The 20,153-nt window shown below is 37.0% G+C and overlaps 4 protein-coding genes across 11 annotated transcripts; 3 read left to right on the top strand and 1 right to left on the bottom strand.

The window, feature by feature from the left end:
- The first annotated feature begins 1,610 nt into the window (after nucleotides 1–1,610).
- LOC126585740 (sodium/calcium exchanger NCL1-like) lies at nucleotides 1,611–6,094 on the top strand. 5 transcript variants are annotated; one of them, XM_050250237.1, is made up of 8 exons: nucleotides 1,611–2,202; nucleotides 3,857–4,045; nucleotides 4,146–4,327; nucleotides 4,536–4,654; nucleotides 4,748–5,018; nucleotides 5,234–5,386; nucleotides 5,473–5,542; nucleotides 5,730–5,877. In XM_050250237.1, the coding sequence occupies exons 1-7, from the start codon at nucleotides 1,830–1,832 to the stop codon at nucleotides 5,539–5,541; spliced, it is 1,356 nt and encodes a 451-aa protein (XP_050106194.1). In that variant the 5' UTR covers nucleotides 1,611–1,829; the 3' UTR covers nucleotide 5,542; nucleotides 5,730–5,877. The 5 variants fall into 5 exon arrangements, with proteins under 5 accessions (XP_050106194.1, XP_050106191.1, XP_050106193.1 ...); XM_050250236.1 differs by adding an exon at nucleotides 3,170–3,254 and having other exon boundaries at nucleotides 2,073–2,202; nucleotides 5,234–5,542; nucleotides 5,730–6,094; XM_050250235.1 differs by lacking the exon at nucleotides 1,611–2,202 and adding exons at nucleotides 2,655–2,708; nucleotides 3,170–3,254 and having other exon boundaries at nucleotides 5,234–5,542; nucleotides 5,730–6,094.
- Nucleotides 6,095–7,078: 984 nt separating this feature from the next.
- LOC126587832 (protein IQ-DOMAIN 9-like) lies at nucleotides 7,079–11,374 on the top strand. Of its 4 annotated transcripts, none has more exons than XM_050252911.1 (6): nucleotides 7,079–7,097; nucleotides 8,947–9,037; nucleotides 9,546–9,677; nucleotides 9,986–10,213; nucleotides 10,404–10,517; nucleotides 10,604–11,374. In XM_050252911.1, the coding sequence occupies exons 2-6, from the start codon at nucleotides 8,963–8,965 to the stop codon at nucleotides 10,937–10,939; spliced, it is 885 nt and encodes a 294-aa protein (XP_050108868.1). In that variant the 5' UTR covers nucleotides 7,079–7,097; nucleotides 8,947–8,962; the 3' UTR covers nucleotides 10,940–11,374. The 4 variants fall into 4 exon arrangements, with proteins under 4 accessions (XP_050108868.1, XP_050108864.1, XP_050108867.1 ...); XM_050252910.1 differs by lacking the exon at nucleotides 7,079–7,097 and adding an exon at nucleotides 8,202–8,351 and having other exon boundaries at nucleotides 8,925–9,037; XM_050252909.1 differs by lacking the exon at nucleotides 7,079–7,097 and adding an exon at nucleotides 8,204–8,351.
- A 3,894-nt stretch (nucleotides 11,375–15,268) lies between these two features.
- LOC126584548 (uncharacterized) lies at nucleotides 15,269–15,991 on the bottom strand. Its single transcript, XM_050248895.1, has one exon. It carries the CDS (start codon nucleotides 15,989–15,991, stop codon nucleotides 15,269–15,271), a length of 723 nt encoding a protein of 240 aa, XP_050104852.1.
- A 2,179-nt stretch (nucleotides 15,992–18,170) lies between these two features.
- On the top strand, nucleotides 18,171–20,102 carry LOC126585543 (nudix hydrolase 15, mitochondrial-like). The gene is made up of 4 exons (XM_050249977.1): nucleotides 18,171–18,653; nucleotides 18,766–18,908; nucleotides 19,579–19,698; nucleotides 19,789–20,102. Exons 1-4 carry the CDS (start codon nucleotides 18,308–18,310, stop codon nucleotides 20,011–20,013), a joined length of 834 nt encoding a protein of 277 aa, XP_050105934.1. The 5' UTR covers nucleotides 18,171–18,307; the 3' UTR covers nucleotides 20,014–20,102.
- The last annotated feature ends 51 nt before the right edge of the window (nucleotides 20,103–20,153 follow it).

Raw genomic sequence — 20,153 nt, 5'->3', positions numbered from 1 at the left:
AACTTTAAACGTTAATAACTTTGTCAACACTCAACGAAAACGAGTGATTCAAAAAAGGAAATCATAGCTCTCGACGAGACGAAGAGAATGGTACCTCACACGACATCTAACTCGCTTTGGTTTGGCCAGAAAACGCCTCGAAAGTTACTAAGGTCGCCAGAAACTAGGTAAGATTCAAATGGATATAACTTCTTCAATACACAACGAAATTGGGTGAAACAAAAAGTAAAGTTGTAGTACTCAGGGAATTGCCTTGGTTTGGCTAGAAATTGCCTTGAAAGGGACGGTGCTCGCCAGAAAATTTGGAAAAGCTACTCCGAGCTATTTTATGTGATTCACACATATACACCACTTAAAACAAGCTTCGATCTAACCCTAAAACACAACCCAAAGGTTTCTAGAAGCTTACCAACGTCACAAAAATATGAAACTCGTCGAGAAATACGATGAACAGTACTGGCCGAATGGAAGATGAGGGTTTGGGGTATTCTTTCTTTTAAACTTTGTTCACAAGGGTGATGGTGGTGGTGTTTATGTGGTTGTTGTGGTGTTTGATGATGAGGGAGATAAGGGTGTGCAGGGAGGGAGAACACGGGTGAGAGGGAGAGAGTGTGAGTTGTAGAGTGATGAGAGAAAGTGAGAGGAAGATGAGAGAGTGACCAGGGAACACAAAAACAAGGTGGGCCCCATGGGCTCACCAATTAAGACCCAAAACAATTTTAAAAGCAAGATAACCTCAAACTTAGTGAAAATACAAATTAAATTGGGGGTGTGGTGTAACCACACCCAAATCTTCCCCATCAACCTGTTTGCCCCCTAACCTTCCTTCACCACCCCCCCCCCCCCGTCATCTCTCTTCCTTCACCTTCACCACCCCACTGCCGCCTATCTTCACCACCCCACCAAAAAAAACCAAAGAAAAATAAAATTTGGCAAAAACAAAAACAAAGAAGCTTAAGACTTAAGCTCAACAGAAGACGCGAAGCTGAAACTTCGACGAAATCCACAACCACAGAAGACCCAAACCCCGGAGGAACAAAATCCACCTTCCTATTACAGCCATTGTTGTCGCAGTTCGAAAACCCCAAAACGGAGAACCCAATATTGCATCTCTAGATCCCTCCTCCCAATCTGGTCATGATCTCCAACCCGCCACTCCAAATTGACTGAAAAATCTTAGTAGATTATGCAGACAATTAGGATACTGAAATAGACCTGCCAATACTGCAGCTCACTGGTGAATCTTCATATGGATTTATTTTATTAATACATTGATATTTTTACACTAAGAGTTATTAATTTGTTTCTACATTGTGGTTATTTTAAATGATAAGAGTCATAAGATGATACATATTTTAAACTACTCTAATTTATTAGAAGGAAAATTTAATATTTAAGTGCAAGAAGTACATTGTCATAACCAACTGATCTAACTTATATACACATAATTCGATAAACTATTCAATTTATTCATTAATGTGTGCATTTATATTTAAAAAGTTTCATTACTTATATCCAAAACTATGCAATGGTTGATGGCATTGTGGGGCAAGTGTATAGAATATTTGGTTACATTATTTAAAAAATCCAATTATTAGGTAGTAGGCAGCTTTTTCTGCAAACCTGCCACATTATCCTTCGTTCTTAATGTTCAAAATCTAGACGAAGGAAAAGAGGGATTTGCTAATGTCAAACAACTTGCTTTTTTTTTTTGCCTATTTTTGTCTGATGTCACAACTTGCATGGTATTGATCTCCATTTAAACCTAATCAAGCACCAAGTTTCCTTCTCATTTGTAATAATTTTTCATTACAAAGCTGTCTCTGGATATGTCAAGACCAGCTCTGTTCATCATTTTTCTTGTCCTCCAACTAGTCCATTTAGGAAGCGGCCGGATTGTTAGAGACTCCAGTCTTATATCCGATGGAATAAACGACGAAACAAGCCAATCTTCGATCGTCGAAGCGCTGAATCTTAAAGCAGATTCTGTGACTTGTGAATCAATTTATGGCTTCTTGCCTTGTGCAACTTCAGTTTGGGGTTTTCTTTTTCTGATAATCGTCTACGAGGTCTTGCTCTCCCTCGCAGATCATTACGTTTCAAGAGGATCTGAAATCTTCTTTGAATTGTTTGGGACTGGTATCTTTGGTGCTAGTGCTTTCCACCTGCTTGGCTTGATTCCACAAGTTGGAGTGGTTCTTGGTAAGATCCTTAATTTCTTCTCAAACCTCAGCTTGTATTGTTTGTCATTAGTTCATCGATCGTCTTCCTCTCCTCTATATTGTTCTTCATTTCACAGAAATAGACAATTAAAGTACCATTTTGAAGAATAAGAAAAACCTTGAATAGTCTGAGTATTTCTCACTGACATTAACAGTTATTAATTAGCGGAATTGCACTAATTATAAAAAATGCAAGTCATCAAAGATTGAGTCTTGAGTTAGTAGTATGATTAAATTCTCTAAGGGGTGGATGGTCAATGTTAATCCTCCTTCATGCATATTCATCCATCAAGAAGTTGGAGACTATTTTATTAGTCAATTGCCAGCTTGGTTCATTTTTCTTAGCTTAATATTTGTTCTGAATACAATAAGGGAAAGAATAGTTATTTAAAACAATAATATATTTAAACACATGAGTTGTTGGTATCTTTGGTGCTAGTGCTTTCCACCTGCTTGGCTTGATTCCACAAGTTGGAGTGGTTCTTGGTAAGATCCCTAATTTCTTCCCAAACCTCAGCTTGTATTGTTTGTTTTTAGTTCATCGATCGTCTTCCTCTCCTCTATATTGTTCTTCATTTCATAGAAATAGACAATTAAAGCACCATTTTGAAGAATAAGAAAAACCATAAATAGTCTGAGTATTTCTCACTGACATTAACAGTTATTAATTAGCGGAATTGCACTAATTATAAAAAATGTAAGTCATCAAAGATTGAGTCTTGGGTTAGTAGTGATAAAATACTCTAAGGGGTGGATAGTCAATGTTAATCCTCCTTCATGCATATTCATCCATCAAGAAGTTGGAGACTATTTTATTAGTCAATGTTGCCAGCTTGGTTCATTTTTCTTAGCCGCTTAATATTTTTTTCTGAATACAATAAAGGAAATAATAGTTATTTAAAACAATAATATATTTACAGTCTATTATCTCTTTTTTATTTAATCAGGTATATACAATGAATTCAAAAGGTAACAACTCTGCAAATCCCCGACCATGTTACCATGTCAACAAAAATCAAAATATTAGAGCAGGTAAAATAAGAGAGAGAATTTTGAAAATTTACGGGAAAAAAAAAGTACCTAAACTGTGATGACCATAATCTTATATATTTGAAGGAATCTAACTTCGAGGAATTAAAGTTTTGCATAAAAGTTTAATTATCTTGGGTCTCTATTTTGTGGCTCAGTTGCTCACCTCGATATATATGGTATTAGAACTATACTCATGTGTTGAATCGTTGATCTCAACAACTCATGTGTTTAATTTTGTGGCTCAGTTGCTCACCTCAATATATGTAAAATGACGAGCGTGTTGAGAGTGCGAATTAATGAATATTAGAGATTCATAGTTTAAATGATTTTTTTGTTATATAATATATTTTGTTAGATTAGATGTTAGTTAGCCATCGATTGGATTTGAACCCACACCGTCATACAAGAGCTCAACACCTTTCCACTACTGTGGTAAAGGCCCACTTGCATAGTTTAAATGATTTTGACTTGTCTAGTAATTGCTTGACTATTTGGAGAGAAAAGTTCAGAAGTTTTGGTTTTAACTTTTAAATCAAAGTAATACATTTGACATGTATTATGTCTTGTAAATTCATGACGACAATTCACATTTTGTTCCTCAGTAACCGGAATTACAGCAACTACAGAAACTGCGGAGGAAATGGCAAAAATGAACATGAGCATGCTTGCAGGATCAACAATCATGATTCTTACCCTAATTTGGGGTTTTGTTGTTGCTTTCGGTAGCTCCGACCTCTCGGATTCTCAAACTTCATCAAATTCAGAAAATAAGAACCCCTTCAGTTTAACTGGTTTACTTCTTCTCTGATCTCCACAAACACTAATCAACACTCATTGAGATAGAGGTCTAAAATATGATAACTTCATGTGTAAGTAAACATGGTTGTGTAGGTTCCGGTGTAAGAATTGATGTCGAAACCCAAGATACTGCAAGAATCATGATGCTCTCGTTGATTCCATATCTCGTTCTTCAACTGGCAAAAATCTTGACTTCAACCACAGCGGTTCGAGTTGTGATCTTAATTTCTCTACTGATTGCATCTGCAATCCTTGCCACTTACATCATCTACCAGGTAACGCAACTTCAAGAACATTAAATCTGCCTCGGCGATACTTAGATGTTAGTAAAAGTTTGATTTATTGTGTATGAAAGATGAAATAATTAACATACTGAAATAATAAGAATCCGAGAAAGACTTTTGTTTGTTTATATGAACAAAGTACAAAAGTTAGAAATGTTGTATTCGTGAACTTCTTAACTGATAGAAAACAATTATGCAGTTCTTTCAACCATGGATTCAGAGCAGAAGGTTTGAATATTTGATGCGTAAATACATACCGAAGATACTGCCGAGTCTTCTGACAGTTGACGGAAATGCTAATGAATCCAGTATAAAAGAGTAAGTACCCGGTTTCTGTTTTTAGTTCACTCCACCTGAATCGCTGAAATGCCATGATCTCATCATTTAGTCGTTTTCTAAATTTATTTGCAGGCTGTTCCATAGAATAGACAAGAATCATAACAAATACATATCAGCAGATGAACTTAGAGCATTGATCCTAGGAATACAAATAGAAGAAATAGGTCTGGATGATGATGATTATGCAGAAGAAGTGATGAAGCAATTTGATCTCTCTGGCGACGCTCAAATAGCTGAGACGGAGTTTGTGAATGGAATCTCAAAATGGATTAATCCAGATAAGACCCCTGCCAACGGTAAAGATAATGAACATAGATCGATTTTCAGAAGAAATCATTCCAAGGTATAAATTCAGCCCCGGTAGGACTGTAAGTATTTTTTTTTTTTACACAAGCAATATTTTACTTTAACTAATGTAAACATCGGGAAGAGGGACTTGAAATTACCTGCATAAGGGATGAGCACACCTGCTCTTACGCCCGCATTTGCCTGATAGGACTATATTTGAATGCTTAGAAAAACAAGAGTTTCATCCGGGTCATTAAACTGCACTTGCAGAATGAGACATCTATGGAAGATCAGCAGATACCGCTGATCGTTAAGAAAAAGAAGACTAGGGGTGCTGATACATCATGGATGAATCTCCTGAAGGCTGCTTTTCTAATTATTCTAGGAACTGCCATAACAGTTTTTCTTTCAATGCCCCTCATGGTAAGTCTCCAAGAGTTTTCCACTGCTGCAAGCATCCCTTCTTTCATGGCCTCGTATGTTGTGATACCCTTGGCTACAAATTACAGACTGGCGCTAATGTCTGTATCCTCTGCCAAAGAAAAGACGGAGAATGCCATCTCTTTAACACTTTCTGAGGTCTGTTTCTCTCCATAAACTCAAATATATTGTTTTAACTACTTCACACACTTGAGCGTCTAATGATGTCAAACACTGATTTCTCCCTGATTTATACTTCAAAAGTCCGTCCCTAATACTCCCCATAAACACAGCACTGCAACTCCATATGATCAATATCATCTGACATTTGAACTGTTCTCTGCAGATTTACAACGCGGCATTCATGAACAATATTGTGGGGTTGATCATATTTTTGGCTCTTGTTTACATACGCAATTTATCATGGGATGTCGCTGCTGAAGTTTTAGTTGTTTTAATTATTTCGATAGCTGTTGGTCTTTCTGCAAGCTTCAGCAGAAAGTTCCCATTTTGGACAAGCATTCTAGCATACATTCTGTACCCCATATCACTGCTGCTAGTTTATGTTCTTACCATTGTTATCGGATGGTCTTAAGCAAGCAGTTTCATGACTAATCAAACTCAAACTTTACATGTTCTTCTTACTACTGTTATCGGATGGTACGTATAAGATAGTTGTTGGTGGTAAACACCAAATATTATTACAGCAAATAGGCTTTTTATTGTAGCCAATATATAAATGTTACAGCAAATATAATTCAGACTGTAAATAAAAACATAAACTTAAAGATCGCAAGTAAACTTAGCAATTTGGCATTAAGAAATTTTTGTATGGTGATTAGCACATAATTAATTCTTAAATGAAGTTTACAAAAAATTAAAAAATGTAATTGGTCCCGTGGCTCAGTTGGTTAGAGCGCGGCTCTTATGAGTCGGAGGTCGCGAGTTTGAGCCTTATCGGGACCAGTTATCTGATTTTACATTTTTAATTAGTATTTTTCTCATTGAGTTTGTCATTTGTTGGTTAATTCAGTATAAAATTGGCTTTTAAGAATTGGGATTGGCTACAATAATTACATGTGTATAATACAATCTCGAACAAACCATTCTACCATAATTAGGATTAAGTAAATCAAGTCTAAAGAAGAGGGTATTTTTCTCATCGAGTTTGCCGTTTGTTGGCTAATTCAGTATAAAGTTGGCATATAAGAATTGAGATTGATTACAATACTTACATATATTTAATACGATATCGAATAAACCATTTTAACATAATTAGGTCTAAGTAAATCAAGTCTTAAGAAGAGGTCCATGAAGAGTAGTAGATGTATGTAGTAGCAAATGACCATTTGGTCTTTCATCTTTCAATCTTCACTTGCTTTTTAAGGGATCTTGAATTCAAATCTCATGCACAACAGTTGTTGATAAAAAGATAGATGAATCCAGTTAAGTCACAATAGCGATATTTGAGATTTTTAATAAAGCAAAATTTTCTTTAAAATTAATCTGACCATAAACTTGTTTAACACACTAAAAGAGTGCTAAGCCACAAAAAAGGGGTTGTAGAAGCATGTGGAGCTACATTTGTTTCTCTCCAACTATACTGAAATCACCAGGAAACAAAAATATCACATCTCCTACCAAATTTTCCAACTTCACATCCAATCTCCAGCTTCAATTGGAATCCTGCCAAATTTCGAAATAACCTCAACAGGTAAAATTTGCATTGCATAACCTTCTTAGGGGTGGTTTGGGAGTGAGGTGCTTAAAAAAAAAGCACCCATGAAAAAAAGTTGTGAGAGTTTTAGATGTTTGGTAAACTGAATAAAAAATGACTTATTTTGAAAGCTGCTGTGAGAATAATCTAAAATCAAAGGAAAAAGCTGAAGCTGCTATTTGCAGCTTTGGAAAACTGGCTTTTTTTCAAAGCACACGGAGCTACAATGCTCATTTAATGAAAAGACCCACTATCAGACTATTTTTTTTTCTTTCCAAAAGCACTTTTACAAAAAATTTTACCAAACACTCTGATGATTTATTTCACAGCCGCTTATTCTCACAGCAGCTTTTTTTCAAAGCACAGCAATACCAAACCAGCCCGTAATCACCCACACTTTTAAGATGGTGAAAAACGTGCATTGTATGATAAGGTGATGATTTATGCGTTGGATAATATGGAGTATTGTAAAAGGATTGCATAATTTTTAACAAAATGAAGAAAGTTTTATCCTTTATTTTCTAATTTTGGTAAAGATTAAAGCTTGATGACGAAATTCAGAGAAATAGAAAGGCAGCACATCTCAATCAGACGGTGATGATATTGACAATATTGGTTTGTTCTGCCATCGCTGTAGCCGGCTTTTGTTGAAGTTTCAAATCCTACAAACCACGAATTGGGATCTACTTCAGATCTCTGTGTCTAGAGTTCGTGAAACGAAAAATTTGGATCACTCAATTTCAATACTATGATCATTGCCCATCTCAATAGCTTATTTCACAAAAATCTAAAAATTTGAACAATCTAAATCTCTTAATTTACGTACTTTGAACACAAAAATCCAAAATAAATCTCATTTCCCAACCCACCACTCCAACCCCACACGGTGAGTTGTGATAGCGTTAGTTGAGCCTATGATTGAGGTGTGAGAAAATTAAATAAAACAAAAGTAAAAGATTCATTTTTATATTATATGAAAGATTTGTAATTTTGTATTTTGCAAGATTTTTAATTTAATTTAAAAAAAAATTGTGAGAGAGGTGATGGGCCATGGCAATCTACATTCCACCACACCCACCTTTTAATCATTCTCTCGTCTCTCTCGTCTCTCCCACCTTTCTCAGGGGTTTTGCTTCTTCCTTACTTCTTCTTTTTACAACAACCGCCTTTTTCCTCCAAAATCTTGAGCACCCATTTCCCAGAAACAAAAAAAGAAAACTGTTTTCTTGGAGATTTCAAGCTGCTTCTCTGGTATGTGAGTCTTACCCAGATGCTGTTTTCTTCGGTTTCGCATTGTTTGCCTTACTTTTTGAGTTGACAATATGATTTGAGGACAGCCCTGTTGTGCATTTGGGAGATATGGGTGGGATCTGGTTGTTAAATGCGTAAGGGGTTTATAGATACCAGATTGGTATGGAAGTCAGTTTACACTCTGATAATTTCCTGGAAACATTGTTGTGTCTTGCATTTGACTTCAATTGGTTTTCGTTTAGAGAAGTGATTTCCGCGCTTTCATTTTCTAGTCATGCACTCCTCCGTTCTTGTTCTAGCCTTCGGATTGAATAAGCATCGAAGGAGAATCAAGGGACGAAAGAGAGTGCAGAAGGAATAAATGAGAGTGAATAGGTAGTACTGTGAGGATTATGTAGTTTGGTCAGCAGTTAGCATATTGTGGTTTTCTCTGTTTGTTATTGGATAATGTATGCTTAAACATTAACACAAATGGATTGATTTCAGAGGACAAAGAAAATTACAATTTTTGCATGCTTAAAGTTAATTCCTTGTTGTTGCTTAATGTTGATGGTGAATGTATTTAACTGGTAGGGTTATGTTAAATTGGATACAGAGTTTCGCTATCAGGTATGGGTTCCGGGCGTTGGTTTAGGGTGTTAATCGGCTTAAAGAAAGCAAAGGACGGCAATTCAAAACAGTTGAAGGTATAGAGCCTGAAATTGCTCTACATTGTTTAGCTCTTGGTAACGATATGCGATTTGCAACTGTAAAGTTTATCCTACTTATCATTATATTTATTTTTAATCCGAAATTGAAATATTGTTCTGGAGCGTTTGATCTTACATATCAATCAGTAATTAGTCTTGACCAACAACTGAAAATTTGAAATCAAGTGACGTTAAAATATCTCTTTTGTTTCAAAATAAAGAAGGAAATCGGGTTAGGAATTTGGAAATCTTAAATGTAGTGTATGAAGGTTTAGGATTCCAACTCTCCAACACTGCTGCTGGCATAGTATACCTGAGTTATACTACCGTTTTACTTCATGAACAAAAAAATTTAAGCTAAATCGAGTCATATGAGTGAATGTGTGGTTTATGCTTTAGTGGTAGCTTGCTACTAGTAGCAAAGGCTAGGAATTTATACGTGATGTCGCAAGACTGATGTTAGTATGAAATTGTAATTTCTCACCCCTCATTACTCTTCTGGCAGGGATCGTCAGCTCATGGAAAATCAAGTTCCATAAAATTGAAAAAGTCTAGTTTTGCGAATGGTCAAAATCTTGGATTGCCAATTGAGGATATAGCTGCAATTCGGATTCAGACTGCTTTCCGTGCATATGCTGTATGTATATGTGCACTAAAGTCTATAAATATATAAAATTTTGATGCTGTTTGTGTTCTTTACCCAGTGATTCTGTGGAATTTTGTTTTATGTCTTTGGTTTTGCATTCTTCTTATTTAGCGAATGGTGTTAAGTTCGAATCTTGATGAGCAATGAGGAATTGGTAACAAAGTTGAATGATGTTATTACGTTGAATTTTTTTTCCCATTCATGCTAGATGGAGAGCAATTTAGGCATTCATGCATGAAAGAGCACTTTTTGTTATGCTGGTTTTTCTGGTTCCTAAGATTTTCTTTCACCCATTGCAGGCTAGAAAAGCTTTACGCCGTTTGAAAGGGATTGTAAAATTGCAACTAATGATCCAAGCTTTTCCTATTACTAAGCAAGCTACAACTACATTGAGCTATCTTCATTCATGGAGTAAAATACAAGATGAGGTTAAAGCTCGCCGACTCTGTATGGTAACAGAAGGACGGATCAAGCAGAAGAAAATAGAGAGTCAGCAAAAACTTGAGGCAAAGCTTCATGACATAGAGGTGAGACCAGCAGCTTCCATATCTGTTAGCTTGCCAGACTTGAAATTTATTTATAGTAGGATTCTGTAAGTTTCTTCATAATCTTGGTGTAATCATGCTACGGAACTATCATCTCATCAGCCTCAGGCCCTCATGACTACACATGCTTGATTTCATAGTGACATTGATTAGTTGTCTTAAACGGTGACAGGCGGATTGGTGTGGTGGCTCTGAAACAATGGATGAAGTTCTTGCAAGGATATATCAAAGAGAAGAAGCAGCAGTTAAGCGTGAGCGGGCTATGGCATATGCATTTTCTCATCAGGTAGACTATTTTCTCATATTTGTACTTTATTTGTTGATTTGACCCTTGAACCAATTGACATGGAAAACATATTCCATGATTTGTAGTGGAGGGCCAACTGCAGTCAGAGCCAAATCTTGGGTAATTATGAGCTCGGTAAAGCTAATTGGGGTTGGAGCTGGAAGGACCGCTGGATTGCTGCTCGCCCCTGGGAAAGCCGTGTGCAGTCACCTAGCCCAAGGAAAGTGCAGAGTAAGCAAGCAAGCCCAGTTGGTAAGAACATAAATTCACCAACGCCAAAAGCTTCGGTTATAGTTAAACTTCCTTCGTCAAATGGTAAGGCAACTACAAAGGCTCAGAGATTGTCTTACTCAGCTGTCGAAGAAAATTCAGTGGCAAGTGCAGAGGGCATTAAAACTGAAGAAAAAAACACTCAGAAATGAACATCGACTTTGTTGGTGGTTCTGATCCAATGGTAGAAACTAAATAAGAATGTCTTCAGTATCTTATGGATTCAAACTGCAGAAAAGTGAGGGAAGAGCCATTTTTAAAAAAAATACGCGATCATGTCTGATTCTTGTACATGGAGTGGTGTGGAAGTAATGTGCTTGCGCGTGCAGTAACGGATTTTCGAGCAGGACCTGGATTTAGGGCTGATCAGAACATCCTTCTATGATTCTTTCTTCTTTTTTTCCCTCTGTTCTTCATATTAATGTATATTTGAAAGAAAAATAATGATCTATTTATATTGTAAATAGACAAAATATTTGTTGGGGGTGGATTATTCTGTGCTTTCGCACACTGTAATTAGGAAGTACTCTGGTTGTTGTCTTTCAGATTTTTCACCAGCATGCTTAAATGAATTGTGTTGCTGCAAATCTTTGCTCTTTGAATTACTTTTTGTTCTTAAATGATTCATTTTCTGAAATTCAAGGTCCTTTTTTTCCTCGATTCAGTCCATCAGATTTTGAGTGAAGTGTAAAAATTAGAAGAGTTATTTTGCCAACGAGGGTTGGTTCAGTTGGTAAGGGTGTGCTTGTGATTAACTCCCAATCCAAGTGTCATTCTTAATGACAGTAGTTATCGTTGGTGCACGATTCATAAATTTCTGCGTGAATCCAAACAAGCAATTAACGCGATAAGAACTATCTTTAAAACAAAACTGGGGGGAAATTTAGAGTGCTATAATATATCCCTTATTAGTATTAACGTAACATAAGAGATACTGATAAACATGCGAGAATCTCTTGAAGTCTAACCTTTTTAAGTAAGCTCAGAAGGCTAGGATATGTATCATTAAATTCCACGTCCTTGGCCTACAGAAGAGGATATAATTAAAGGAACTTTAATGAAAAGCTCCTAGTACTATTTATTTTAACGAAAAAAATCATATTTTTATACTAAAAAGTCAATCCTGGTATTATTCATTTTACCCTTTATTTTGTCCTTATCGTTAAAACTCAAAGTTTTCAAACCATTTTCATTAGTTTTCCTTATAATTAATAATGCACACATTAGTTGACATGACTCTGCACCTACAAAATGGAAAATATAGTTGTTTTATAAAGTTTTCATAATTAAAGATTAGATTGCTCTAATGCTCACTAATGCCTTTAATAATTGGCTTTCCATCTATCTTTTTTATTGGCAAGGCTATAGGTTGTTGGTGTTGGTACATTTTTAATATTAAACAAGTTAATTAATTATAACCATCATTATTTGTTGTAAGTGGAAAATTAACTCTTGTAACTCTTTTCTTGTTAATATGTGTTTATTACCCTATTCACTAAGGATGATAATAAATCTATAATTAGTAGCATTTTCTCTGTCATCTTTTTTATTCATTGTCCCACTACCTTTTTTTCTACAACAATACTATCTCTATTTCCATCTTTTTGGTTATTACTTACGGGGCAAAGAAGGGTGTTCGTGTGGACAAAGAAGGGTGTTCGTGTGGTGTAGCTTTGGACTATTCCTTTCGTGCAATAGGTTTGAGTCACACAACGATTTAGTTGGGCTATTGTATCTTAAATGGGACAAGTCTAGGGATATACTGTTGCACTGCCGATTCGTGGACTTTTTCAAATCACAGTAATCTTGAACCTCCTTAAAAAGTACGAGATACTCACACCTCGGCCTAATTGTCTACATTCTTATTAGAAGAATATTATTTCATTATAATTTCTTATCACAATTTTCTTGTAATCTTTCCTACAATTGGCTTGTTGCCTCGTTGGCTCTTCCACGCCCCCAAAGTTGTAGGTTCCAAATCTTAAAGAAACAAGGTAATAGGAAGGGAACTTGGGTTTGAACTTTGGTCAAGTTAATTAGAAGTGTTCTCCACCTTCTACTCCAGCTTCGAATTCCTTTCTTTGTAATTTAGATTAGACAAAAAATTTAGGAGATTTTAGAGATAAGGGCTTGTTAAAGATGATTTTTAGAATATAACCCAGAAGGTTTTCAATATCTAAAAAAGATTCTTCATTTTAATGCACCATGATATGTCACTTATAATAAAACCACATGTTTTACTACTATTTACAAAAATGCCATCGCTATTGTCTATAATGTAACCTCCACCATCAAATTTCAAAAAATGTAACGGTTACATCATTATCACCCATAAAAGTAACCTCCATCTTCATTGTCCAAAAAATGTCACCTTTATTGTCCATAACTACCTACTTTTTGTTTTTTTTTTTAAATATTTATACAAATTTTATACTGTGTGGAGAATGCACTAATTTATGTTCGATAGTTTCGGTACGGTCAATTAGGTACGTTATATAGTTTAAGTCCGATAGATACGGTACGATCAATTTGTTACAATTTGTATTTTTTATGTTTTAGTTCACTAGGTCTGATAAATTAGGTACGTTATATAGTTTAGGCCCGATCAATTCAGTACGGTCAATTAGGTTATGATTTCACATTCTATTTTCTCTACATACAAAATTGTTATTTTCACTTATCTTAGGATTCATTTTTAATTTATTGAATCCAAAACCATAAAAACAAAAACGAATTCATCTAGAATATAGGTACACTATATTGTTCTACATACAAAATTGTACATTTAGGTACCGTTTGGTACGTGGGACGGGACGAAACAGAGTGAGACGAGGCGTTCCATCCCACGTTTGGTGCGCCTAAAACGGGTGGAACGTGCTGTTCCACGAGACGAGTTTTAAGTGAATTTTTGTTCTGCCTCACCCCCTAGAATGATTCGTTCCACATTCGTGGAACACAAAATTATAACATTTCAAGACAAAAATGCCCCTCTCCCATTGTCTCTTTCCTCATATATCAACATCTCCGTCTTCTTCTACTTCCTCCTCCCTTCCATCGTAGCCATAGTTTTCCACGACATCTCTCAATATTTAGAAAATGGGAAAGCCATCCAAAAGCAAGAAATCTGAGAATCTGTGAGATGGTTGGGGAAGCCAGCTGGAGAGTTTCGCTGGCGAACCAGAGTCGCCAAGAAGAAGAATTAAAAGATCCAATCTCATTCTGGCCGTACGATCAGAGTAATGGCTTGGTGGTGCTGGCTTCCCTATAGCCGCCATTGGATGAGTTGACTATGAAAGTTGACTTAGAGCTAGTGAGGGAGAAAGAGTCGCTGTGACCGTTTCCAAAGAAGTAGTGGCCGATCAGGGGCTGCGATCGGAGGGATGAGAAGTCGAAGTCAGCGGCGGTTCCGATAACAGAATCGACGGCTGAGTTTGGGAGGGAGCCTATGGAGGAGCCGTAGCGGGTCAGACCGGTCGTGCTTGGTCTTAGGCCCATGGGCTTTTGGGGCGAGGAGGATGAGCTTGAGGGATACATTTTATGTATGCTATAGCAGCAGCTCAACTTCTGTAAGCCCCGCAATCTCTGCACCTCTGACTGTGGCTCCGCAGTCATTCAATTTTTTTCTGTTTCGTCCAACGCGTACCAAATGCAGAACGGAACAACCATCATGTTCCGTCCTGCGCGTACCAAACATATACGAAACCTCCGTTCCGTCCCGTCTGCATACCAAATGGTATCTTAGGTACTGTCAATTAGGTCATATCCATTTGGTAAGATTGGTTAGGTACTATATATTGTAGGTCCGATCAATTCGGTACATTCAATTAGGTTGTGGTTTCACATTCTATTTCTCTATTTGTATTGTTTTTTTCATTTTTCTCTGGATTCATCATCAATTTGGCATCCAAAAGCCCATTTTTCCTTCTTTCTTCCGAATACAACGAGATTTTTGGTTTATGAGTTTTCTGGTTTTTTTCATTTGATCATGGTTTCTGAGTTTTCTGGGTTCTTTAATTGGAATAACACATGGAGGTTTATGGTAATGTTATTGTTATTACGAACGTGTTAATTATGGATCTAGTTACTTAAGCATTCTTGGAAAGTTAATTATATATTTGTTTCTTTAATTGGTTTTAAGAGAGTAATAAGGGTAAATAGGGAAACTAAAAATTCAATAAATTTATAAAAAAAATCATTAAATGTGATATGGAATATTATAATCTAACATGGATGACTATTTTTAATTTTTAATTTTACAAACAGTATTATTGAAAAAGTAATCTTATTTAGGGATTGAAATGAAATTTTCTAAAAAAATTAATGGAAAGAAAAAGAAGAAGACAGACAAAAAAATAACTGAAAAATGTAACTCAATCCGATTTAGATAGACTAGAATTTCAATGGAAACAGTTTTTGTAAAACTAGCTAAAAACACAATTCAAAAGACTTGAAGCAAATAAAACTTGTGACAAGATATATGGCTAATGCAGAGATACATGCGATGAATTGTAAGGACAAATTTCTCCTCCATCACCTGCATTATAATTCCAAGCCACCAAACTTTGAAACCATCCCATCTCCGTGACTTTGGAATCCGATAAACTCGATGTGGGATCGAGGGCTTCTTCAGCATAGTTCAATGAACTTAACTGGTGAGGATCGAAAACCGGTTCTTTAAAATTGTTGACATTGTTCATGGGACCCACATTGCTCATTGTTTCCAGCACCCTATTGCTTTCCGGGTGATTCCAAAGCTGATGCATACTTTGTTCTCCAATTTCTTGCTCAGTCTGCTGACCGAAAACATTACTATTAGTGCAATCATAGTAATCTTGGCAAGGTTGTTCAGACCCAGAGAGTGCTTCAATTGCTTCTTTGGACTTCTCAATGAGCCAATCAATTGCTTTACTCAGGCGGTCGTAGCCAAGGCGGTCTTGGACATCATATAACTGTATAGCAGTATGAGGTGACAGCCGGAACCTCCTGTCTCTCGGACCTTTCAAAGTGTAAACCTTGCTGCGCCGGTCTTTTCTTGCCATGGATCGGACAATGTGGCCTCCGTTAACTTTCACAATCTTCCCATATCTTGTATTGTCGACCTGCTGTTGCTTGAATGCCGATTTTGAAGTAGCCATCAAGTCTTGAACATGCTGATAATCTCCATTCTCTTCTTTCTCATTCTTTGATTCTCTTTGTTGTAACATTCTCTCTCTCTCTCTCTCTCTCTCTCTCTCTCTCTCTCTCTCTCTCTCTCTCTTATGGAAGACACTAGTGCAAATAGTCCAGCGATATAGGGGTGAAAAGTCCTACTATATATACATGTACATTATACAGTGATTTATAAGGGGCTCAGATTCATCCGTTCAATTCTCTTGGATCTTTCAGCGCACATCTAACTATTAAACTCATCACACACCATACAATATTTACGTACTCTAAATTTTCGAGCTATGAAACGAGAGATATGTTTGATAAAGAAGGCATGACACGGTCTGAGGAAGCAAAAAAGATCATAAAGATAGCCTTTTAAAAGCTAAGCATAACATTAATGCAGAAAAGTCGGGTTTCTAAATTGTTTCTTACTTGTTCAGCTCCAAACTCTTGTATGAAACAGGAATATTGGCGCCAACTCTAGTTCTAATTACTTGCTGACTTGATCATGCAAATGTCACACCTCTTAATTAACCCGATCTGCTGCAACTATCGAGTAAGTTAGATTGTTTTTTTCTTGGTGGATTTTCAGAAAGCTGGTCACAAGTAAAACCCTACAGTGGTAAAGATAGACAAGATAGTAAAGATTCCACAAACGAAAGGAAACTGACTGTCAATCATGTGTTGGTTTGGTCTGCTTTCTTCTTGGGAGGAGTTCATGTCTCCATTTGCTTATTAAGCAAGCAACTCTTGCCCTTGTCAACTAGACACATCACCTTTTCGATGGGACCCTCTAAACTCTAGATTAGGAGAGGTTCTTGTGTGAGATCACTGTTGATGGTGGGTCATTGGTGTTGTGTGAGGTGGGGGCGGGGCACAAATAGAGCTAGGTGAACATGAAAAATCAGGGAGTGGGATAAGCGATGATTTTTGTGTGTGGGCCGTATAAGGCACTTGGTTTGGTCTCCGGACTGAAGAATTTCTCTTAGATTAGAGGGCAAACTATCGATCAAATGCAAATTATCTCACATCAAAAAAGAGATCACTATAAGTAAAATGTATATATAAATGGTAATTAACCCTCTAAATTGAATTTTATTCGCCATAAAATTTCACGTTGATTATTTACCTAATCACACCATTTATGAACCTAAGTAGTAAAATTGATAACAATATCAGTGCAAGGAATCGCTAGAAGATGTGAGCCCTAATTACTAAGATCAATATGTATTGCACCATATTAGCATATACACGGAAGGTTGGAAGGTATAATGCTTTTCTGTATGAGATCATGTATTCAACCGAGGCTCTTGTGATCGAAGTGATCGAGGACTACAACAGTTAGCATTGAAATTAGTTTGTACCAAAAGGACGGCATGCGCAGCTGAGTTGCGCCAGAGGAGTAAAGAAAAAGAAGTTGGGTACACACTACTGTCTTGCTGCAACTTTAGACGGTATATTGCATGCGGGAGGAGACCACTTGATACTAGGAAGTAACTTTGCTGCTGAACATTTCAGCAGGAATTCTTGCTTGCACCCAATTCCGGATGGATAGGTGTCCAAATTTTAATTAAAAAAATGAAAACTTAGACACTATCCACCTGAAATTGGGTGTAAACAGAACCTCATGCTGAAATTTCAGCAGCGAAGTCATATTCTTGATATTATTGCTCTTTACGTGCAACTATTATTTTAAGCACTACGGCTCGGTCTACTAGCTAGGGGGCAGCCGGTCCGATTTGTGGCACAAACCGGACATTGAACCAATGTAGCAATACGATTTTTTATTTTTCTTTTGAGCAAACGATTGTGTCTACACTAAGAAGGTGAGAAAGTGAACTAATTCTTACAATGAGTTTGTCATAATAATGTGATTCAACTTTGTCTTTGGTGAGAATCGAAGATCTCTCACTTACAAGTGAATACCATAGTACTAAATGACATATGTATTTGCTACAATAGATTAGCTAAATGACCTTAGTTTTAGTACTACGGTCTAGTGATATTACTCTTTACTTGTAAGTGAAAGGTTTTATATTTGATTCTCGCCAAATGTGAATTTGAATCACATTATTGCTTGCTCATTTAGTGTAGATAATATCGTTTGTTAAAAAAAAAATACATAGACAATTCGTAATGCCTTTTCCAATTACGCTCATCTGTTTTTATATTATTCAATGACTAAACGTCGGTAGTTTTAAGGGGCTTTTCAATCTAGGTCTAAAAACATAGGTAGCTCAAATGAGAAGTTTGAGACCATTTCCACAGCCTATGCTGACTCAGTGACTCGTGAGCCAACAAAAAACCCGCCCGTCGGCAATTACTAAGTATTCTTCTTCTACTATAATTAATATGCAGAAGCGCGGCCCATGATCTCAATCCTCGGGAGGCTACTACCACCGCCGCCACTACTCATGGAGCTGCCCAATGCATGCGGAGGCTCACAGAGACTCATCGCCTTAGCCCAGCAGCTCCGCCTCTACAAGCCGCCGCCTTTTCCCTCCGACGACGACATTGAGGAGCAGAGAATCGAAGAAACCGCCGGCAAGGTCGTGTCCCAGGTGGGTTTTGCCGAGTCCGACACCCCTGTTGCAAGGGACCCAGAAAAGTTCAGACCCAAAAGAGCCGCCGTCTTGATCTGTCTCTTTGAAGGGGATGCCGGCGATCTGCGCGTCATTCTCACTAAGCGGTCGTCGGGGCTTTCCACTCACTCGGGTTTGTGGAGTTTTCATTACCCCTTTGTTTGGTTCCTGAGAAAATTGAGGAAATTGATAAAAAGGAAATGGGAAAGATTGGTTTTTTAATTTTTGGTTTTGTGTTTCTGCAGGTGAAGTTTCTTTGCCAGGTGGGAAAACAGAGGAGGGGGACAAGGACGATGGGGACACGGCGACGAGGGAGGCGAAAGAGGAGATTGGTTTGGATCCTAAACTTGTCAATGTTGTGACAGTTCTTGAACCATTCTTATCGAAGGTATAAATGTTTGATCTTTCATCACTATTTGTTACAAATTTAAGTTTGATTGAGCTCAAATGTGTGCAATTAGTGGACACAGAACTTGGTTAATCGAATTATGGGTTGTTTGCGAAATTGCAGATTGATGCGTTAGTTTCTTTGTATTGGAAGGTGAAAGTTGGGAACTTGAGTTGAGTTGAGACTAAAAAGAAAGGCTCGGGACTTATCATATACTTTTCGTTTGCATTCGAATGAGTTTGAATGTAAGGTTTAGGGTATTAGTTTTCGGAAAAACTGAGTAATCATATTGGTAGATTGGAGGCGTTCTTTAAGAAGTATCTGGCTGACACGGTCATTTAGTTTGTAATGTACTCATTCGTTCTTCGTGTTGATCTGTTAAGTACACGTCCTTAATATCTACTAATTTTAATCATGTGCATCTGAATTTTCGAGATACATCCTCCAAATCCATAATTTTCACACAAGTTCAAAATTTGAGAAGCCGGTCTTGGGGAAGAGCAGTGTAGTTTGTCTGATTTGTTGAGTAAGTGCTTTGAATGACTTCAAAAATAGGGTACATAGCCGTTATAGGCGATGTATAATGCAGATTTCGGTGTCAGACTTGTAGCTCTGAAAGACTATTCTGGATGAGGAACTCGATTTAGCTAACCATTGGATTTCCGTGCAGCATCTACTTAGGGTTGTTCCGGTTATTGGCATACTTAATGAGAAGGAAGCATTCAAGCCGAATCCAAATCCTGCTGAAGTGGAAGCGGTATTCGATGCTCCCTTGGAAATGTTCCTCAAGGTTTCTCTCTTTTTAGTTTCATACTCCGATTACAGATTATGTAGTTATCTTTTGATCTCTTAAAGATCATTTTGTATACATTTTCTTCAGGATGAAAACCGGACGTCAAAGGAGAGGGAGTGGATGGGAGACAAGTTTCTGATCCATTTCTTCGACTACGAAACCAAGAACAAAAAGTACATGATTTGGGGGCTAACCGCTGGTATCTTGATTAGGGCCGCATCAGTTGTATACAAACGGCCACCAAATTTTGTGGAGCAAAATCCCCGTTTTAAGGTTCCTAGAGTTGTAGATAGAAATACGACAATCCCGTAAATTATTGTCAACGAATCGTATCGATTTGTACTGGAAACGATGGTCATTCCTGCATTAATATTTACCTCACTATCGATTTGTATTGGAAACGATCGTCATTCCTGCAATGCTATTTACCTCACTATCGATGGTTTGCTAAA

Source organism: Malus sylvestris, chromosome 10 (assembly GCF_916048215.2).
Source record: "Malus sylvestris chromosome 10, drMalSylv7.2, whole genome shotgun sequence".
In the NCBI taxonomy this organism is placed as follows: Eukaryota; Viridiplantae; Streptophyta; class Magnoliopsida; order Rosales; family Rosaceae; genus Malus; species Malus sylvestris.
Note: the sequence above shows the minus strand (reverse complement) of the source record. Positions and strands in the feature narration are given on the sequence as shown.